Source organism: Caretta caretta, chromosome 27 (genome assembly GCF_965140235.1).
Source record: "Caretta caretta isolate rCarCar2 chromosome 27, rCarCar1.hap1, whole genome shotgun sequence".
In the NCBI taxonomy this organism is placed as follows: Eukaryota; Metazoa; Chordata; order Testudines; family Cheloniidae; genus Caretta; species Caretta caretta.
Genome location: NC_134232.1, coordinates 6,946,797 through 6,966,783, shown reverse-complemented (window position 1 = coordinate 6,966,783; position 19,987 = coordinate 6,946,797). Strand labels below are relative to the sequence as shown.

At 42.3% G+C, this 19,987-nt stretch overlaps 1 protein-coding gene across 12 annotated transcripts in view; it reads right to left on the bottom strand.

Annotated features, from left to right (window-relative positions):
- The window catches only part of TANC2 (tetratricopeptide repeat, ankyrin repeat and coiled-coil containing 2), a 713,825-nt gene that overhangs the window by 414,646 nt on the left and 279,192 nt on the right, over positions 1-19,987 (bottom strand). The window contains exon 1 of one of the 12 annotated variants that reach the window (XM_075123668.1): positions 6,450-6,621. The exons of 10 other annotated variants lie outside the window; for them this stretch is intronic. In XM_075123668.1, the coding sequence (XP_074979769.1) occupies positions 6,450-6,477 (28 nt within the window). In that variant the 5' untranslated portion in view covers positions 6,478-6,621. Of the gene's footprint in view, positions 1-3,971; positions 4,023-6,449; positions 6,622-19,987 lie in introns of those variants that run through there. One more of the 12 variants, XM_075123667.1, reaches the window with a different exon arrangement.

The following is a 19,987-nucleotide window of genomic DNA, read 5'->3' as shown; positions in this document are numbered from 1 at the left end:
CTGTAACCCCACCAGCAACTCTGATAACTGTACACTTCACAGGAGCAAGAGGCAGAGCCCCTTCCTGTGAACAGCAAGGAGAGGAGCTGGGGGGCAGGAGAAGAGATACAACTAGGGATTCAAACCATGCCAGAAACCAGGAGCTGTTTGAAACTCCACCAGAGTCAAGCCAGTCCTGCCAGGCAAGCACAGATGAGCCCACGAATGAAGGAAAACAGAGTTCAGGTAAGCATATACACGCATTTTTTCCTTACTTTTTTTCTTTTCGCTGCCTGAAACCTTATCTCCCTTCCTCCTTCCCTCCCCTCAGCCTCATTTAAAAATGGCGCTCATCTCATCTGCAGTTTTACATAACAAAGGCATGGACCTTTGATTGTTAATTTACTAGTAAAACATTAGAAAATTAAATGTGAGGAAATACATTAAAAAAAACGGTGTGGCAGTTTGATTACACAATCCACATCAGATCAATATCCTGTGCTCAGGTAGAGACAGAACAGAGGTGGATTTGGCATCCCTGTTGGGCTAGGTAGGAGGGGCCACAAGGAATCCTTTGTTTATCTGAACAGGAATGTAACTTTTATACTCTTGAGAGATCTCGATGAAACTCTGATGGAAATACTCTACCATCGTCTGGAAGATTTTTAGGAATGGAAGCCACTGCAATAGGAGACTCTCCCATGCTACTCTGTGATGAGTTTGGCAGGCACCACTGAAGTAAGCAGTATAAGGGCCCAAGAGGCTTCAGGACACCAGTAGCACCTAGGTTCTCTGCAATTTTTTTCACCCTCAGGAGTGAGATATCAGGCAAAATCACCACTGCCTGTGAAAATAGTGCCAATATTATACCCAGGGAGAGGCACCCCATGAGGCTAGGCTAAATGCTCCAAAGTTAAAGTGATAATCAGTATTTCTTATTGAAAATATTTATGAGAATAACATGGGGGGGGCGGAGTTGGGACTTATTTTTCCCTTTCCTTGTGACTGTAAATCTAATAGTGTACCAGCAGCATCTAACACTATTAATCAGCAGCCTCTGGCATGGTGGCCTTGAGAGATGCTCCCGCCACACCTGCTGAACGTCTGACCCTGATCAGAAGGAGAAAGAAGAGGACTAGGGAGGATATGTTCTCTGAGATCCTCCAATCCTCTACAGCCTAAGACCATGAATGCAGAGCTCGGAGGGGCCACAGAGAAGGTCCAAATGTGGAGAAAGTGGCTGCTGTAGGGAAAGGAAAAGGACCTGAAAGGCATGGGAAATGAACCAAGACATCATGGGTTTGCTCAGGTAACAAACTCAGATGTTGCAGACCATTACTGACCCACATGTTCAAAGACCCTGGAGTCAGCAGCCTTTCCAAACGTTGGCAAACTCTGTGGTTTGCATTGCCTGTAACCTCCAACGTACCCAGCAGCAGCATGGTGTAGATACTTACCCCTACCACTCCATGCTGGGAGACAACAAAAAGAATTACAGCTACACATTCACCAAACTGTGAAAACCACAAGTTGGAGCACGTATAGCCAAAACCTACTACATTGCCGTAAGCTTTACATACATACTGTGACAGGGTCAGGCCAGATGGCTACAAAAGAGTGGTCGAAGGTAGATACATTAGTTCCAAGTTAAGCAGGATCCTTTTCCCTGGGTAAAATAACAGGGACTATTCCAGAACACTCAGGAACTTTCTAGAACTAATTAAGGCAGGGAGGCTAATTAGGACACCTGTAGCCAATTGGGAAGCTGCTAGAATTAATTAAGGCTAATCAGGACATCTGGTTTAAAAAGGCTCTCACTCCAGTTACTGAGGTACATGCAAGGAGCTGAAAGTGAGAAAGTATGCTGCTGGAGGATTGAGGAGTACAAACGCTATGTGGCATCAGGAGAAAGGTCCTGTGGTGAGGATACAGAAGGTGTTGGGAGGAGGCCATGGGGAAGTAGCCCAAGGAGTTGTAGCTGTCACACAGGTGTTACACAAAACACTATAGACAGCTGTGATCCACAGGGCCCTGGGCTGGAACCTAGAGTAGAGGGTGGGCCTGGGTTCCCCCCATCCCCCAACTGGATACAGGAGGAGTTGACTTGGACTGTGGCTTCCACCAGAGGAGAAGGTTCCTGGCCTGTCCCCCGACCCACTAGGTGGACCAGCAGAGACTGTGGGAAGTGTTCTCCTTCCTTTTCCCCATGCTGGCCAGTGATGAGGTTATCTGAGTGAATGGCAGATTTGAGGCACGAAAGTGGCCAAACTGAGGGTTACTGTGAATCTCTGAGGCGAGCAAAATCCGCCAGTAAGCGCAGGACCCACCAAGGTAGAGGAGGAACTTTGTCACAATACATGAACATAAATGTTCACTGTTGACTTCCGTTTTTACTTGGGATTTTAAAGTATGATTCACCCTGTTACAGTGTTGATGAAAGGTTTTTAAACTTGCGTCTACACTTTAATTTTGTTGCTGTTTTCTTTGCACACAATAAAGTTCTATTTTTGATAACTCAGAGTATCTTTATTAGTTTACACCAAGCATTGCAGAATTCACAGTGGGAAGCAATAACCCACCCATATTTAATCTATGTACATATGAGACACTATTTCATAAAAGCATCAGACAGCACTACTATGGCTGACTGTTAAAATGGTCTTGTAAGGCCTCCCTCAGCCATATAACTCCACGGTTGCCTCTTCTAATAGCCCTTGAATCTGGCTGTTCAGCAGACAGCCTGTCCACCTTGCCCCTCTACTCTGGCGGTAGCTTTTCCCCTTTTGCCTCTCAGATATTATTCAGTACACAACATGCAGCTACAGTCAATGGGATGTTTGCCTCACTGACATCCAATCTAGTGAGTAAACACTGCCGTTGTCCCGTCAATCTACCAAAAGCACATTTCAACAACCAATTCTGCATCTTCTGAACTGGTAAGTGAATTTTTCTTTGGTGCTGTCCACATTTTTCTTTGGTGGCTGGTATACAATGTCAGGAGCCAGGGGAGCAAAGGGTAAGTGGTATCCCCCAGAATCACTATTGGCATTTCTACATTGCCAATGATAATCCAGTAGCTGCACTTGCAGCTTTTTGTCATTCACCTTTCCTGACCAGCCCACATTAGTATCAGGGAAGCACCCCGCATGATTCATTAGCGCTTACATAACTACGGAAAAGTATCCCTTTCTGTTGATGTACTCAGTGGCAAGGTGGGCTAGTGGCAGAATAGGGATATAGGCGCCGTCAATTGCACCACCACCATTCACGAATTTCACTACTGCAAATCCATCTGCTATTTCACGTACATTACCCAGACTAACAGCCCTGTGTAGCAGGAACTGTTTAAAGGCGTTACACACTTGGGTGATAACAGTACATGCTGTCAAATTTCCAACTGCAAATGGATTACCCTCTGACTAAAAGCAATCCAATTTGCAAGCTTCTAGTGTGCGATCACCATTCATTTCTCCAGTGTCAATGCACCTCTCATTTTGCTATTCCTGCGCTAGAGGTCTGGAGCAAGTTCAGCATGCAGATCCAGGAACCTGGGCCTTTCATATCCGAAAGTCTTGCAGTCACTCACTGCTTGTCATCCCAAATATGCATTACATTGCAATCCCACCAATCAGTCCTTCTTTCTGGGGCCCAGAAGTGATGATCCACCGTGTGGAGCTGCTCCGTGATCCTACTTGTAAGTGCACCATATTTTACATTGACACAAGCACTCATGGTGAGTAAGTGCAGCGCCAACACAAGCACTCAAATACGCATGCGATATATAAAAGTTGGCAGGCATATGCTGACATAACTTGTGTCAACTGAACTTTTCAGTGTATATGTGGCCTGAGATTGTATCTTCACTGCACAGCTAATCTGGGTGATCAGCACCTAGATTAGCCTATTACAGGTTAGTACAGAAGAGTACCCACACTGTGCCATAGCCAGAAAGTCATACACTCATTACTGTATCCTCCTGTTTCTGCACTCACCTGGTATGTGTCTGGAGGCACGATCCATGTTTTTTTGTGCTGAGATGCTCTAGGATTCTTACGCAGTCAATTGGGAAAGAACTTGTCTGTCTTTTGGGGGGAACTGTGGGAAGGGCAGTGCAGGACTATGAGAACTTGAGCGATTTTGCCTGTGTCCTCACTGCAAAGTGCGTGGATTCCAGGCAGAGTGAAAACAGAGCTCAGATTCAACCCAACCCCTCAGTTGACTAAGATAGCCCAGGCATCCAAACCTAGGTCAAAGGTTTTTCTGTGTGGATGAGAGAGAGAGAGACAGGCTAAAACCCAGGTTCACTGGCAGAGAAGACATACCCTGTGGGCTAAAGAAGCACAACCTCACTCAGGACAATCCCCTGTCGACATGCCACCATCTCCTCTCTGGACTCCACCGATGATACTCCATGTCCTTCAAGATTTTAGAATTCTCCAATAGGACATCAGGGGCAAAGCCTCAAACTGGGGCTGGGTTTCACAGGTCCTGGGTTAGTAGTTGTCAGCAGGCTGCCAAGTGGAGGGTTGAAGCATGGCTGCTCTGGTGAACCCGGGTTTGAGGCCTGTGGATCATGACATTTTGAACTGGTAAAACTATTTCAGTTATGGGTATGATTTTTATTATGCCAAAACATAGACATAGTTATACCGGATTAAAGGTGCCTTATACCAGAATAGTCCCTACGTGAAGCTCAAAACCGTGTATCTTTCACTAATAGAAGTTGGTCCAATAAAAGATATTGCCTTACCCACCTTGTCTCTCTAATATCCTGGGACCAACATGGCTACAACAACACTGCAAACATAAAACTATCAGTTTATCTTGCACCTGTAAATTTACCAACACTAGCAAAACCAATGGAAACTACTTTTAAATTACTTCTGTATTTGACACTGATGCAGCCGCTACTGGAATACTGTTTCTTGTTCTGGTGCCCACAATTCAAAATGATGTTGGTAAATTGGAGAGGGTGTAGAGAAGAGCCACAAAAAGTATTAAAGGATTAGAAAACATGATTTATATTGAGAAATTCAAGAGGATCAATCTATTAAATGAATAGAAGGTTTTGGGGTGACTTTCATAAGGGGTGCTACAATCTAGCAGATAAAAGTATAACAAGTTCCAATGGTTGGAAGTTGAAACTGGACAAATTCAGACAGGGAAATAAGCACAATTTTTTAACAGTAAGGGTAATTAATCACTGGAACTATTTACCAAGTTTTGTGGTGGATTCTCTATCACTGGAAATTTTTAAATCAAGATTGTATTTAAAAAAAAAAAGGATATGCTCTAGTTCAAACATCAATTATTTCGGAGAAATTCTATGGGCTGTGTTATATAAGAGGTCAGATTAGATCATCACAGTGCTCCCTTCTGCCCTTGGAATCTATTAAATCAACTTAAATTAAGAGTGTCCACACAGAAAGCTTCAGCAGTTTAATTAAACTGGTTTTAAATCACACCTTTAGTTAAACTAGTGGAACCTTTAATTAAACTGGTAAAATTCTGAGCATGGACCAGACATCACAGGAACTTTTCATCTCTTTCTTCTGCCTTTGTCAAGGTACTTCATAACTGACCATTACATTTCCTCTCATGCTTGCCCTCCAACTTAAATCGGTCTGAGCTATGTGCTGAAATTTTTGTTTAAGCTTATCTTTATTTTATTTGGCAGTTTAATATGTAGACTGTTCAGCATTTAACTTAATGAGGCCAAATTTTGCATAAGATTATATAAAGCAGTTACCCTTTAATAATTATTGCTACACTGAACATTACGAGAAACCTAACAGTTTTTAAATAATTTTATTTATAAAGACTTGCACTTAGTAGTTTGGTAATGGAAGTCTACAGTGAAACACCTGTTGTGTTGATTTAATGCATTATGACTAAGTTCTCACTTTAGTTCTCTTGCAGAGACAGCTATTCAAAAGCATAGAGAGACACGGATACTAATTACATAAACCAACAAAAGAGATGAGATTCCTGCATAAATGAACTATGCTTTCCTGCATAGAAACATGCAATGCTATCTACCCACCCATCAGGCAGGCCATCCTGTGTAATCCCTCATCAGATTGAAACAAGAGCAAACAATGTTCAGAGTAAATAAAGACAGACAACAAAGACCCAATAGAAAAACTGTCAGTTGGCTAGTTAACAGCAACTGAAAAAAAGAGCTGGTTACTGTGTTGCTGAGGTAGTATTATTTCTAATGTATTGGCATATGCTTTACTTTTAGAATATTCACTCTTCAAAGTACCTGGTATCTCTCTACTGTTTTGTCACTGAAAAATCTTTGTATTGCTTTTCTTTTACATAAAAAAAATTTCACACAAAACCCCCAATTCCTCCTGTACCCTACTGAATTAGAGTAAAAGTTGAGAAATCAAAACTAAAATACCTCATATAGTAAAATACAGTACTTAAACACATCACCTTTCTTGCCCTTAAAATGTAAAACTTACCTGTTTTGTCATCTTTGCAGACATTCATAACAAGAAATTGGGCAAAACCTCCAGTAAATAGAGTAATAGTAGTATAAGCAAATAATGAAAGTTGCTGCTATCCTAAAAAGTGAGAGAAAACTCAACTCTCTTTAATGGAGTTAAATTGCTTATAAAGTGTACGTGTTCGGTAATCCAATTGCATTACTGTAGTGATGTGGTCTAACTGCTTGCCTGAGAGACTATTTAGTTCTGTACAGATAAGACCTCCCACACTTAATCCCTACATCTACATTTATGGACAAAACAGAAGATGTTCTGTTGTCAGGCAAGTTAAGCTATTTGCATAAGAGTGATTACCTCATTCACTTTAGGGTGTAGAATGTATACCTAGACTGTATTCATTATTGTTTGTCCTTTAGGAAACTGCAGCTAGAGGAGTACATGCAAAATGGTCTCTAGCCTTTAGTTGTTGTGGGGTTTTTTTTAAACCATTACATTAAAATATAACTTTATTGATGAAAGCAAGTGATATGGCAGGTATGAGAATCAAAGAGAGAGAGAGGTGACCTTGGCCTCTCTCCTCAATTGCCACTTGTCAGTATGTGAATGAACTACTTCCTGCCAGAACTTGAGATTCCAGGATTTAAATGTAGCACACAAGTCATAGCATAACACCTTTAATTAGAACCATGCCAAGTTACAACTGGCCTCATTATCCTTATACCACTGTACAATGCATAAATGAACAGAAATATACGGAAGTCTCCCTCACATACAGTACTTGACTCCTTTTTGAAACAACACACAGCACAATAGAAGTTTGAGCAATCAATTAATACACAGAGAGAAAAATAAAACCAAGTAAACATTAAGTCCCGGATTTCATATTCAATAGAAATGAATTAGACTTTTCTCTGGCTATTTAAAATCTGTTCTATTTTTTTGTAGAAATTTCTTTTTCTACTTTCCTTAAAAATATGTAATTACCTGCAGTAATTGTTCTCTGAAGGTGCACACAGTTGCAACAAGAAATCACTAGTTTTAGGACTGCTCTTGATTACGAGACACTAGGAAGGAAATTTTAGAAATTCTTCACAGTTTGCTTTGGTCTTAACTATCTTGAACAGTTTAGTCTCATCTGCAAACTTTGCCACCTCACTGTTTACCCCTTTCTCCAGATCATTTATGAATAAGTTGAATAGGATTGGTCCTAGGACTGACTGTTGGGGAACACCACTAGTATCCCCTATCCATTCTGAAAATTTACCATTTATTCCTACCCTTTGTTCCCTGTCTTTTAACCAGTTCTCAATCCATGAAAGGATCTTCCCTTTTATCCCATGACAACTTAATTGACGTAAGAGCCTTTGGTGAGGGACCTTGTCAAAGGCTTTCTGGAAGTCTAAGTACACTACGTCCACTGGATCCCCCTTGTCCACATGTTTGTTGACCCCTTCAAAGAACTCTAATAGATTAGTAAGACATGATTTCCCTTTACAGAAACCATGTTGACTTTTGCCCAACAATTTATGTTCTTCTATGTGTCTGACAATTTTATTCTTTACTATTGTTTCAACTAATTTGCCCGGTACTGACGTTACACTTACCAGTCTGTAATTGCCAAGATCACCTCTAGAGCCCTTCTTAAATATTGGCATTACATAAGCTATTTTCCAGCCATTGGGTACAGAAGCTGATTTAAAGGACAGGTTACAAACCATAGTTAATAGTTCCGCAATTTCACATTTGAGTTCTTTCAGAACTCGTGGGTGAATGCCATCTGGTCCCGGTGACTTGTTACTGTTAAGTTTCTCAATTAATTCCAAAACCTCCTCTAGTGACACTTCAATCTGTGACAATTCCTCAGATTTGTCACCTACAATGACGGCTCAGGTTTGGGAATCTAGGTCCCTCTGTATCCTATCCCTGCCCTCCAGCGTATCTACCACTCCTCCCAGTTTAGTATAACCGCAAATTTGCTGAGAGTGCAATCCACACCATCTTCCAGATCATTTATGAAGGTACTGAACAAAACCGGCCCCAGGACCGACCCTTGGGGCACTTCACTTGATACCGGCTGCCAACTAGACACGGAGGCATTGATCGCTACCCGCTGAGCCCTACAATCTAGCCAACTTTCTACCCACCTTATAGTGCATTCATCCAGCCCGTACTTCTTTAACTTGCTGACAAGAATACTGTGGGAGACCGTGTCAAAAGCTTTGCTAAAGTCAAGGAACAACTTGTCCACTGCTTTCCCTTCATCCACAGAACCAGTAATCTCATCATAGAAGGAAATTAGATTAGTCAGGCATGACCTTCCCTTGGTGAATCCATGCTGACTGTTCCTGATCACTTTCCTCTCGTGTAAGTGCTTCAGGATTGATTCCTTGAGGACCTGCTCCATGGTTCCCCTTTCTGAAATTAAATGCCACAGTGCTGGGCTGTTGAGGTGTTCTTCCCATCACAGGAATGTTACATGTTATTATATTATGGTCACTATTTCCAAGCAGTCCTGTTATAGTCACCTCTTGGACCAGATCCTGCGCTCCACTCAGGACTAAACTGAGAGTTGCCTCTTCCCTTGGGGTTCCTGTACCAGCTGCTCCAAGAAGCAGTCATTTAAAATATTGAGAAATGTTGTCTCTGCATTTCGTCCTGAGGTGACATGTACCCAGTCAATATGGGGATATTATTGAGGATATTATTGAGTTCTTTTTTTTGATAGCCTCTCTAATCTCCCTTAGCATTTCATCATCACTATCCCTGTCCTGGTCAGGTGGTCAATAATAGATCCCTACTGTTGTAATCTTATTAGAGCATGGAATTACTATCCATAGAGATTCTATGGAACATGTGGATTCATTTAAGATTTTTATTTCATTTGACTGTACATTTTCTTTCACATATAGTGCCACTCCCACAGCATGACCTGTTCTGTCCTTCCGATACATTTTGTGAGCTGTAGCTCACGAAAGCTCATGCTCAAATAAATTGGTTAGTCTCTAAGGTGCCACAAGTACTCCTTTTCTTTTTGCGAATACAGACTAACACGGCTGTTCCTCTGAAACCTATCACAGAATGATTGTGTCCCATTGATTGTCCTCACTCCATCAGGTTTCAGTGTTGCCTATTATACCAATATCCTCCTTAACACGAGACACTCTAGTTCACCGTTATTATTTAGACTTCTAGCATTTGTGTACAAGCACTTTAAAAACTTGTCACTGTTTATTTGTCTGCCTTTTTCTGATGTGTCAGATTCTTTTTTATGTGAATGTTTTTTGTCTGATCTGGCCCATACTTTATCCTCTTCCATCCTCTCCTCCTGACTAAAACCTAGAGAATCTCTATCAATAGACTCTTCTCTAAGAGAAGTGTCTGTCCGATCCACGTGCTTCTCTGCAGCAATCGGCTGTCACCCATCTCTTAGTTTAAAAACTGTTCTGCAAACTTCAACAACTCGTTATGTGTCTTAAAATCATCAAGAGCAGTGTTTCCTCTAATTTTTCCCACGCATGTGTGGAATGAATTTTGTTATGTGCACCAATGTGGAGGTGATGTGTCACACATCACTCCACATTGGTGCACATAACAAAATTCATGTGGTGAGGGTGGAGCCGAGGGGTTGGAGTGTGGGAGGGGGCTCAGAGCTGGGACAGAGGGTTGGGATGGGGGGTGTGAGGGCTCCAGGTGGGGGTGCGGGCTCTGGGGTGAGGTTGAGGATGAGGGACTCAGGACTGGGACAGGGGGTTGGGGTGCAGGGGGGAGGGCTCCAGCTGGGGGTGTGGGCCAGGGATGAGGGGCTTGGGGTGCAGGCTGCCCCGGAGCTACAGCGGGGAGAAAGAAAACTCCCTAAAGCTCTCTCTCTCTCCCCACAGCAGCACCTGGGCTGGGGGAGAGAGGTGCCTTACACGTCCGCAGCAGCTCCAGGGCTAGGACCATGGGTTAGGCACCTCTCCCCTGGCTGTGGCAGGTCTGGGGCTGGGCTGAGGGAGAGGCATCTCTCCCCGCCGCAGGGTGAGTGCCTGTGCAGTGCTTAATAGGCTGCTGCGCAGCCACACAGCTTAGAGGGAACTTAGATCAGAAGGTGGAGAAATACACTTACCAGTATAGTACAGGGTTATCTTCACTCTAGGAACTTAAGGAAAAAAGCTTTGCACTTATTATAATCTTAACACTGAACTGTCTTGATAAAAAGTATAAAAAGATCATTTTCCTTTGAGCTGTCAAATGGAAATCCTTCCACTGGAAAACACACTCCAAGGTCCAGTGTCCCTACTGGGAGCCCATTTCTCCTTCTTATTAAGATTAAGTTTGCAACCACAAATTGCAAAACCACCACAACAATGTATTCAATTTCTTCAAAATCTACCACTCCCTCTTATCTCTTTTAGAATCAAGCCAATAAAGAAATGTCTTACAAAGGTAAAACTGTATAGCAGATAGAAATCTGCAGGTTTTCACAAAACCAGACGTATATAAAACAGAAACAGGAAAATAAACTGTCATATGGTGAGGTTATAATCTGCATTAGCCTTAGGCAACCAAAATTCATTCCATAGATACACAGACAAATTTATCTATATCCTAACAAAACCTTTGCTTCACAAGAAATATTTTGGTTCCCATGATGTAAGTATGTGTCACTGCTAATGACGAATAGCAGGAATACAGGCAAGTTACTTGTTAATTGCACATGTAGCAAGCATCAATAGTCAGGCCTAAATTAAAAAGGTGATAATGCAGCTTTCAAAAAGGGATAAGTGAAGTGTCAAACCCCGCACTGAATCAGATCAACACATTGTACCTCTGTAAAAGAGAAGATTGTACAATTTGTTTTTAACTGATCACATTTAATGGTTAAATTTTACATCCATTTCCAAAAGACAAAAACCTTTTCAACATTTTAAAGAGAAATATATAAAGAAAAATCTACAAACCTTTTTTTTCAAGTATAAGAATATAATAATCTGAATGATAAGTGAATTAATTCCGTTTCCTTAGTAATGAGGCCTTAACCCTGCAAGGAGATGCCTTAGTGGTCTGACTTAAAAAAACCCAAAACAGGAGTAAACAGGACTCTGAATGGGTGAAGTGGTGTGTCTATATGCAAATTAACTGTAGAATCAAGGCATTTATAGCAAAAAAAACTGCCAGCATGGAGTTTAGCTTCTGAACTGGTTTAAACTGCAACTTTCTTCAACTGAAACCATTGCTGATAACCCTTGTCAGCAATCAGTAGTTCTTCTTGCTTCATTCAGCCTTTGAGAAAGAACACTAGCTCCAAACTGAGGCAGGTTTTGAGTGAAATTTCTTGCTTTTTGGAAAATGGATTTTGAATTCCTATTTCTAAATGTAAGAGTGTTTTGACAAATATTTTATATATAAGGGAAGTGATTTCAAAAGCATGTAAACATTCTGTCTGTTAAATATACTAATTTCCTTATAAACAATTCTCCAGTGTAGTAGTTTCAGTATTTTATATACATTGTTATCAAATGAAACGTTTAACGATGTTTACGGAAATGGACATGATGATAGTTTATTTTTGTCCATTCTTGCAACTGAACTGTGTCCCGTAGACAGAACCAAAACTTTAAAATCACTTAATCTTCCATACATAATATGTCAATAAATACATTCACAGGTAATTAAAGAAACAGAGTTCTGCCAGACCAAGTTACATTTCACTTTTATTTGTCTATTATTATAGGTGGAGCTTGTAGTTCAGCCCATAGTTAAAGTTGCCTGATATTTCCCCTTTATAAGATCCTGTTTTCAGTTGCTTACAACTTTGCCATATTTAAGCTGGTTGGGCTGAAATTCTACCTGCCAGGTGTCTGCCTCAGGCTGAATATTTCTGGACAGTTTCAGCAAAAGTGGTTCAGCAGAGGTTTTTTAGGAACAAGTTTCATGAAAAATAGGGTGGCTTTTACCTATGTTAAATTCTCACAAACTTTTAGTTGAGAAGCTCTAGTGCCTCCACGCTTTGGAGCTGGGAAGTGAAATTTGGCAATGGGGTTACTGTCTTTTTCACCTCCTATGAAAACCTACCCAAATTTGGTCATTCTTTGAAAAATCTGTTGGCATGTGCTCAGTAGAGAGACCTGTTAGAACGACACAACTGAAAACTCAGCAGATTTTGTTCTCATTCAAATTGTTCTAGCCTCTCACAACTCTGACACGTGACTGGATTACGCATGTGCCATCCCCATAGAATAACTATGCGTACTCTAGCTCAGGGCTACCGAAGCTCTGCCAGACCATCTCTGCAACTGCTGGAGGCTAACATAGTACTTCTATCAGTTCCTGCAGCTCCCAATGACCAGGAACGGCGAACCACAGCCACTGGGAGCTGTGGTTGGCCATGCAAATGTAAACAAATGGTCTGGCAGCCTGCCAGCGGATTACCCTGACGGGCCACGTGCGGCCCTCAGGTTGCCCACCACTGATCTAAAGGATTCAATCCTGATGATGAACCATGTGGGTGTCAATATGATGTCACAAGATTAAATTTCAGTTTTTTTCAATTTGCTTTTCTAAAAATTAGGAAATTATACACAAAAAAAACTGTTAAAATATTGCAGTTGCATAGTCAAGCAATCAAACATTAGGAAATGCCAGTATCTAAGGTTTCCTGTGCAACCTTCATTCGACCCTCTTGTGCATATAAGTCATGATACTGTGTTTAATTAACTTCTACCAAAAAGTTTCTATTTTGGCTAGGCAAGTCACTTAAGCAACATTTTTCAAGGTGGTCACTAACAATATGTTCCTCAATTTCTGGATGCCCAACTTGAGACCCTGGAGTCTAATTTACAGGAGTGCTAAGCACTCACAACTGCAACTGAAGTCAACAGGAGATTTCTTTGAATATATAATGTTAATACTCTGAAAAAATCGGGTCCGAGGCATCTCGAATTGGACACCCAAAATTAGTGGACACTTTTGTCCTAATTCTTTGTATCCTCAGCTGTAAAATGGGGATAATACTACCTTACCTTACAGGTGGGTTCTGAAAAGTGTTTGTGAAGCATTCAGATACTATAATGATGAGCGCCACAGTAAAGCCTATTAGGAAATTAAGTGCAGCATTTGAATAACGTAAAGTTAATACAGCCTGGGGCCACATATTGCACAAGGAGCAGAAAACAGATTTGTTAAATAGCTACTTATTCAGTGAGCACTGTCCATCCTTGCACTGAATGAGACAAGGATCCTGTGGAAAAAATAGTATGTGATCACGTAATTAAAGACTGTATCATAATTCATATGCACAAGGGGAGGTATATTAAGAAGGGACAAACTCCTCTAATTTTGGAATTTCCTAACTTTTGAACACTTGACTTTGCAACCTTAATGTTCCTTTAATATACATTTGAATGGGCAACTATAAAAGGGATGTTCATTCTTATGGACAATGTATAGCACACAAGTATAGCCTGCATTTCTCTATACTGCAGAAAGCAAGTTTAAAAAGTAATTTGATAACAGCACATGCATAATAAGAAATTATTAAATATATTTAGCAATTAAACAGTTAAATGTTCAATCCATTAATATTAAAATATAAGCTTCTGGTTATCAATTTCTAGTGTGTAATCATTGTGACGTTTTAAACAAAGAATGAATACAGAAAATATCTCGATAACACATTTATTCAAAAACATTATTATTCACACTGGTTGGCTATGATGCACTATAAACTGTCTAGAAATAATTTTATAACGTCCAATGGTTCTTAAATTATCTTACTGAGATGTTTAAATATTGAAATGCATCAAATATTGATGTCTGACAGTCTTAGTAAACCCTTAACCCCAATTACTGTAGTACTCTAACCAGTACCCTTTTTAATTTGCAGATAAAAACTGTGTTAAAATTGAGTTAAGCTTGAGAGTATCAGTAATTTAGGGTAAAACACATTACAGAAATGTTGTATTTATCCCAAAACCAAAAATTAAGTTGAAAATACACTTTTGAAAAAAATCAAAACATGTTGAGGTAAGAAATGCACAGTTCAGGCATCTAAAACAACTTAACTCTCCTGTAGTAGTGCAGTAACAACATAATTATGATTAAGGCATTTCAGTGTCTGTAATGCCAGATCAGGTTAATTTGATTTTAAAGGCATATTAGGTTGGCTGGATTTTTTGTATTTCCCCCTTTGTGATGTCATTACAGGGCAGAGTTAAGGTTATTTGAGTGGCTTAACTGTGCATTTCTTACGTAATGTATTTGTTTTTTTAGTTTGACCTTAACTCTGAATTTCCAGGGTTAATAATGGTTCTGGGATAATTATAATATCCCCTTTTTCCCCCTTACCCTTAAATCACTGACAATCACATTCAACCTTAGTCACTTTCTCTTAATATAATTTTTGCCTGGGAATTTCCATAGTATTAAAGAATTTCATTAAGGCTATAAAATAATCTCAGTTAACGCCTGCGATTAACTGAAAACAAAATTAACGCGCATGTGGAGTGCCTAAGGTAAAATCCACCCTCCCTTGCAAAAAAGGACTCACTCAGCTAAAGGGAGCCCACCTAGCTTAGTAAAAGGAGTGTAAAAGGAATTTAATCACTCTGTTTAACAGTGTGATTAAAACTGCAATTAATTGTGATTAATTTTTTTAATCTCGTGCTTAAACATGATTAGTTTTTATCTCATGATTAATCACAATTAATTTTTTATTTGCTTGACAGCCCTAAATTTCATACATGAACACTAAACAAGAAATGCAAAGAGAATAATACCATGTGATATTTCTAATGATTTGAAGATACGTACTACCAATCTTAAATCATATTTTAAAAAACAAAAAAACTTTTAAGGGCAGATTCACCAATACACCAAAGCAGCCAAAGACACCAGCCATTTAAGCTGGGTTAACAGATGTTTTGCTTTGCCGAAACAGCACAAAGCAACCAAAGCATATTGGCAAATCTAATTTGCAACTGATTTGTTGTTTTAGAGGAGTATATTAACATGCTGGATTGGAGGGAGTCAGGGAGAGTCCAGTCCCTGAGTCCTAATTTCTCTGTGCTTTAAATGCTCCCCACCACTCCAGCCACAGTTCCCCTGCCAGTGTTGCCTAAATGTACAGGGGAGTAAAGACAGCAGCGCCATAGGTAGCCTTTCACACACTGATACCCAAAGCTAGCATGCAGCCACAGACTCTGTAAAGTGACACATGGGCCAAGCAGTTTACAAATAAGAACTCTTGACACATGTGCCCAATCTCCCTCATACCACTACGTCATTACCACCAGAAGAATTGTTGCACACAAATTAGTTACAGAAGAAGGATGATGAATGGTAAAATTATCTGTGGTGTCCCAATGGCCTCACTTTACAGCAGGGATCTCAAACTCAAATCACCACGAGGGCCACATGAGGACTAGTGCATTGGCCCGAGGGCTGCATCACTGACACCTTTTCATGCAAAGATACAAAAGCCCCCCACTCTGCCCCCAGCCCCATCCCCACTCCACCCCTTCCATGAGGCCCCGCCCCTGCCCTGCTTCTTCCCACCCCTTCCCCAAATCCCCACCCCAGCCCCGCCTCTTTTCCACCTCCTCCCCTGAACGTGCCGCGTCCCCTCTCCTCCGCCCTCCCTCCTGGAAAGTCCTAAGTGCTGGGAGGTAGGCAGAGGAGCAGGGATGCGGCACGCTCAGGGTGGGCAGAGGCGGGGGGCAGGGGGTGAGGAGAGTTATGGCAGGCCGCACGAAAGTAGGCATCTTGGAGGTCGAGGGTTGAAAACCAGTCCCCCTGTTCCAGCACTGGTATGACAGATGATCATCCAAAACCTTTGCTTCCTTTCAAACTTGTTTAGTTGCCTGAGGTCAAGAATTGGTCGCCACCCCACACTTTTTTTCCTGCGTTAAAAAGTAGTGGGAGTAAAACCCCTTTCCCCCATGTTGCTCAGGGACCAACACCACTGCCCCCAACTGGAGGAGATGGTCTACTTCTTGATGCAAAAATAGCTCATGAGAGGGGTCTCTGAAGAGGGACTGGTTGGGAGGGTTGGTGAGGGGTATGGTAAGGAAAGGGATGGTATAGCCCGAGTGGATGACTTCTAGGGCCCATTTGTCGGTGGTAATAGCTGCCCACTTGGTGTAAAAGGGGCGTAAACAGTCTGCAAAGAGCTGGATGATAGTACCATGTGTTGGAACCGGCGAGAGGTCTTCTAGGCCCCTCAACCAAAGCTTCAAATTTGTTTATTGGAAGGAGGAGGCTGAGGTGCCATTGCTGGTGATGAGCGACAGTGTTGTGGCCTTTGTCTTTGCCTCTGTTGTTGTTGCTGCTCGTATGGTCTCTGCTGAGTGTAGGAAGGATATCTGGGGCATTGGTATAGTTGATACCTGTACTGTCTTCTCCTCATGGCAGGTGTATGGATACCAAGAGACTGGAGTGTGGCACGCGAGTCCTTCATAGTGTGAAGAACCTCATTCGTCTTAGCTGCAAACAGCTTCTCTCCGAGTGGGAGTTCCGCCACGGGAATGTGGAAGATGTGAACCACGACACCCTCCACATGACTACAGCTGTGGCAGTGGATCTGGCTGCAGTGTTGGCAGCATCTAGTTAAGCCTTCAGCGTCATGCAGGCAATAGTTTGGCCTTTGGAGACTAATACTTTGAACTGTTATCTCTTTGCTTCCAGAATGTCATCAATAAAATTAGGTTTCAGAGTAACAGCCGTGTTAATCTGTATTTGCAAAAAGAAAAGGAGTACTTGTGGCACCTTAGAGACTAACCAATTTATTTGAGCATAAGCTTTCGTGAGCTACAGCTCACTTCATCAGATGCATACTGTGGAAACTACAGAAGACATTATATACACAGAGACCATGAAACAATACCTCCTCCCACCCCACTCTCCTGCTGGTAATAGCTTATCTAAAGTGATCACTCTCCTTACAATGTGTATGATAATCAAGTTGGGCCATTTCCAGCACAAATCCAGGTTTTCTCACCCTCCGCCCCCCCCCCCCCCCCACAAACTCACTCTCCTGCTATTACCAGCTATTACCAGCAGGAGAGTGAGTTTGTGTGTGTGTGGGGGGGGGGAGGGTGAGAAAACCTGGATTTGTGCTGGAAATGGCCCAACTTGATTATCATACACATTGTAAGGAGAGTGATCACTTTAGATAAGCTATTACCAGCAGGAGAGTGGGGTGGGAGCAGGTATTGTTTCATGGTCTCTGTGTATATAATGTCTTCTGCAGTTTCCACAGTATGCATCCGATGAAGTGAGCTGTAGCTCACGAAAGCTTATGCTCAAATCAATTGGTTAGTCTCTAAGGTGCCACAAGTACTCCTTTTCTTTTATCAATAAAATTGTTAAACTTAGTGTAGTTTTTGTGGTCATGCTTGGCCAGTAGGACCAAATAATTGGACACGTTGATTTGGAGTGTAGAGGAAGCATAGACTTTTCGTCCAGAGAGGTCTAGCCTCTTACTTTCCTTGTCCGAAGGGGTGGATCTGAAATGTTGTTGCTTGCCCTTTTGGTTGGCCACTGCTACCACCAGCAAATTAGAAGCTGGATGTGTAAATAAGAATTCAGATCCCTTTGATGGGACATAGTATTTTCTATCAGCCCTTTTACTGGTAGGCGGAATTGTGGCTGGTGTTTGCCAAACTGTTTTTGCTGGGTCCATGATAGCAGCATTGATGGGCAATGCTATCTTAGAGGAGGAAGAAGTATGTAAGATGTCAGTTAATTCATTCGGAGTTTCGGACACCTCCTCAAGGGCAATCTTAAGTTCATCAGCCACTCTTTTAAACAGGTCCTGAAACTGGGAAAAACAATCTGCTATTGTCGGTGGTGGAGGCATTATAGCCTCATCAGGAGAAGAGGAATTGTGGGTGGTGAGGTGTCTGAGGCACTATCTACTGCCTGCTCTGCCACGGGGTCTTCCTCTATGTCCTCCTCCAAGCTGTGTGAGGGTGGAGGTGCGGATTTTGATGCTTCCCTATGAGGACTAGGGCGTCTGCTGTGATATCTTCTACATGACCCCCAAGGGCTCCAATAAGGCCACTGGCCTGGGTAGGGCATTGGATGTCCCAGCCATGGGTGTCCATATCAGGGAGGGATGTTACGGTCATAGGATGATCGGGACCTGGGTGGTGCAGCGGTCATGGGTGTTCTGACGGGGAAAGAGTGGTGAAGGGAGAATACCCCTTCAACCTTATCGGCCTCATCACTGGAGAATCGCGATGGAATTGGAAATAGATGCGGATGTGGAGCTGATGGTCTTGGGGAAACATCGGTACCAAAGAGAGGAGACTGTGGAGTGGATGAGACAAATAGATCCCTATAGTGCAGGAAAAAACGCGGCACTGATGGTGTGGGTGCCATGAGAAGCAGTGTTACCTGCGCCATCAATGCAGAGGGCTGCGTAGGTGCTGATGTCATTGGTGTTGGCACTGTAGTTCCAGAGTGGTGCTGAGGCAGTGGTTTAGAACTAGTGCCTTTAGAAGTGGTGCCGAGGCAGGAGCAATCACCAGCGCCGTCTCCTTCAGAGGTGCCGGCAGTGCCGTGGTAGAGGCCAGCAACTTGGAGCTGTTCGCCTCAGTACCGGGGCAGTGGGTGCCAGCAGCAGCCAACTTGTGGACGCTGCTGGAAGTGCCCATGGTATCATAAGTGCTGAGAGCGATCTCATTGGTGACCGTTTTTTATTGGTCTGCGCTCTCTGAGACGATGTAGAAGGTCAGTTTTTTTGGTGGTCCTGTCGATTTTGATGACCTAGGTGGCGAAGGATCCGGTCACCCACAGGGCTGTTGTTCCAAGTTGGAGGCCCATCTTAGGGACTTCTCCATGAGAATGAGTTTGAGCCTCAGGGCCCTGTCTCTTCATGCCCTCGTTTTTTGTTTGCTGAAATGGGCACATTTTCGGGGACATGGGATTCACCCAGACAGCGGACACATTGTGAGTGTCCCTCTGACACCAGCATCGCCTCTCTACATGAGATGCACCGTTTGAAACCCGGTGAGCCCAGCATAAGAGGGCTCGTATCTAATTATGGGTTGAAAGAGAAAAAAAAAATTTAAGCAATGAAACTTAGGTACTGAAAAAATATGTAACTGTCTAAACTTGCTAACGCTAAATAACTGTTAACTAATCTGACTGAAAAACTAGGTATGAACGGGACTACGGAGCTCCGTCTCAGGCCAGGGACAGTTGAGAAGTAACTGAGGGGTCCGGGTCACACACACGACACTTCAACAGTCAACATCGCATGAGGCAGGCACCATGTGTGCGTGATCCATACGGGCACTGCTGTAAAACTCCCCAAGTGAAGGCGCAGGGGCGCACCAACACCTGGAGCGGAGCATCCACAGGGACATCTCTCGAAGAAGTAGTAATTCTTCCACTCTACTCCATGCTGATTAGGCCACAACTGGAGTATCATGTATAGTTCTGGGCGCTACATTTCAGTAAAAATGTGGACACATTGGAGAAAGTCCAGAGAAGAGTGATCAAAAATGATTAAAGGTCTAGAAAACATGACCTATTAGGGAAGATTGAAAAAATTGGGTTTGTTTAGTCTG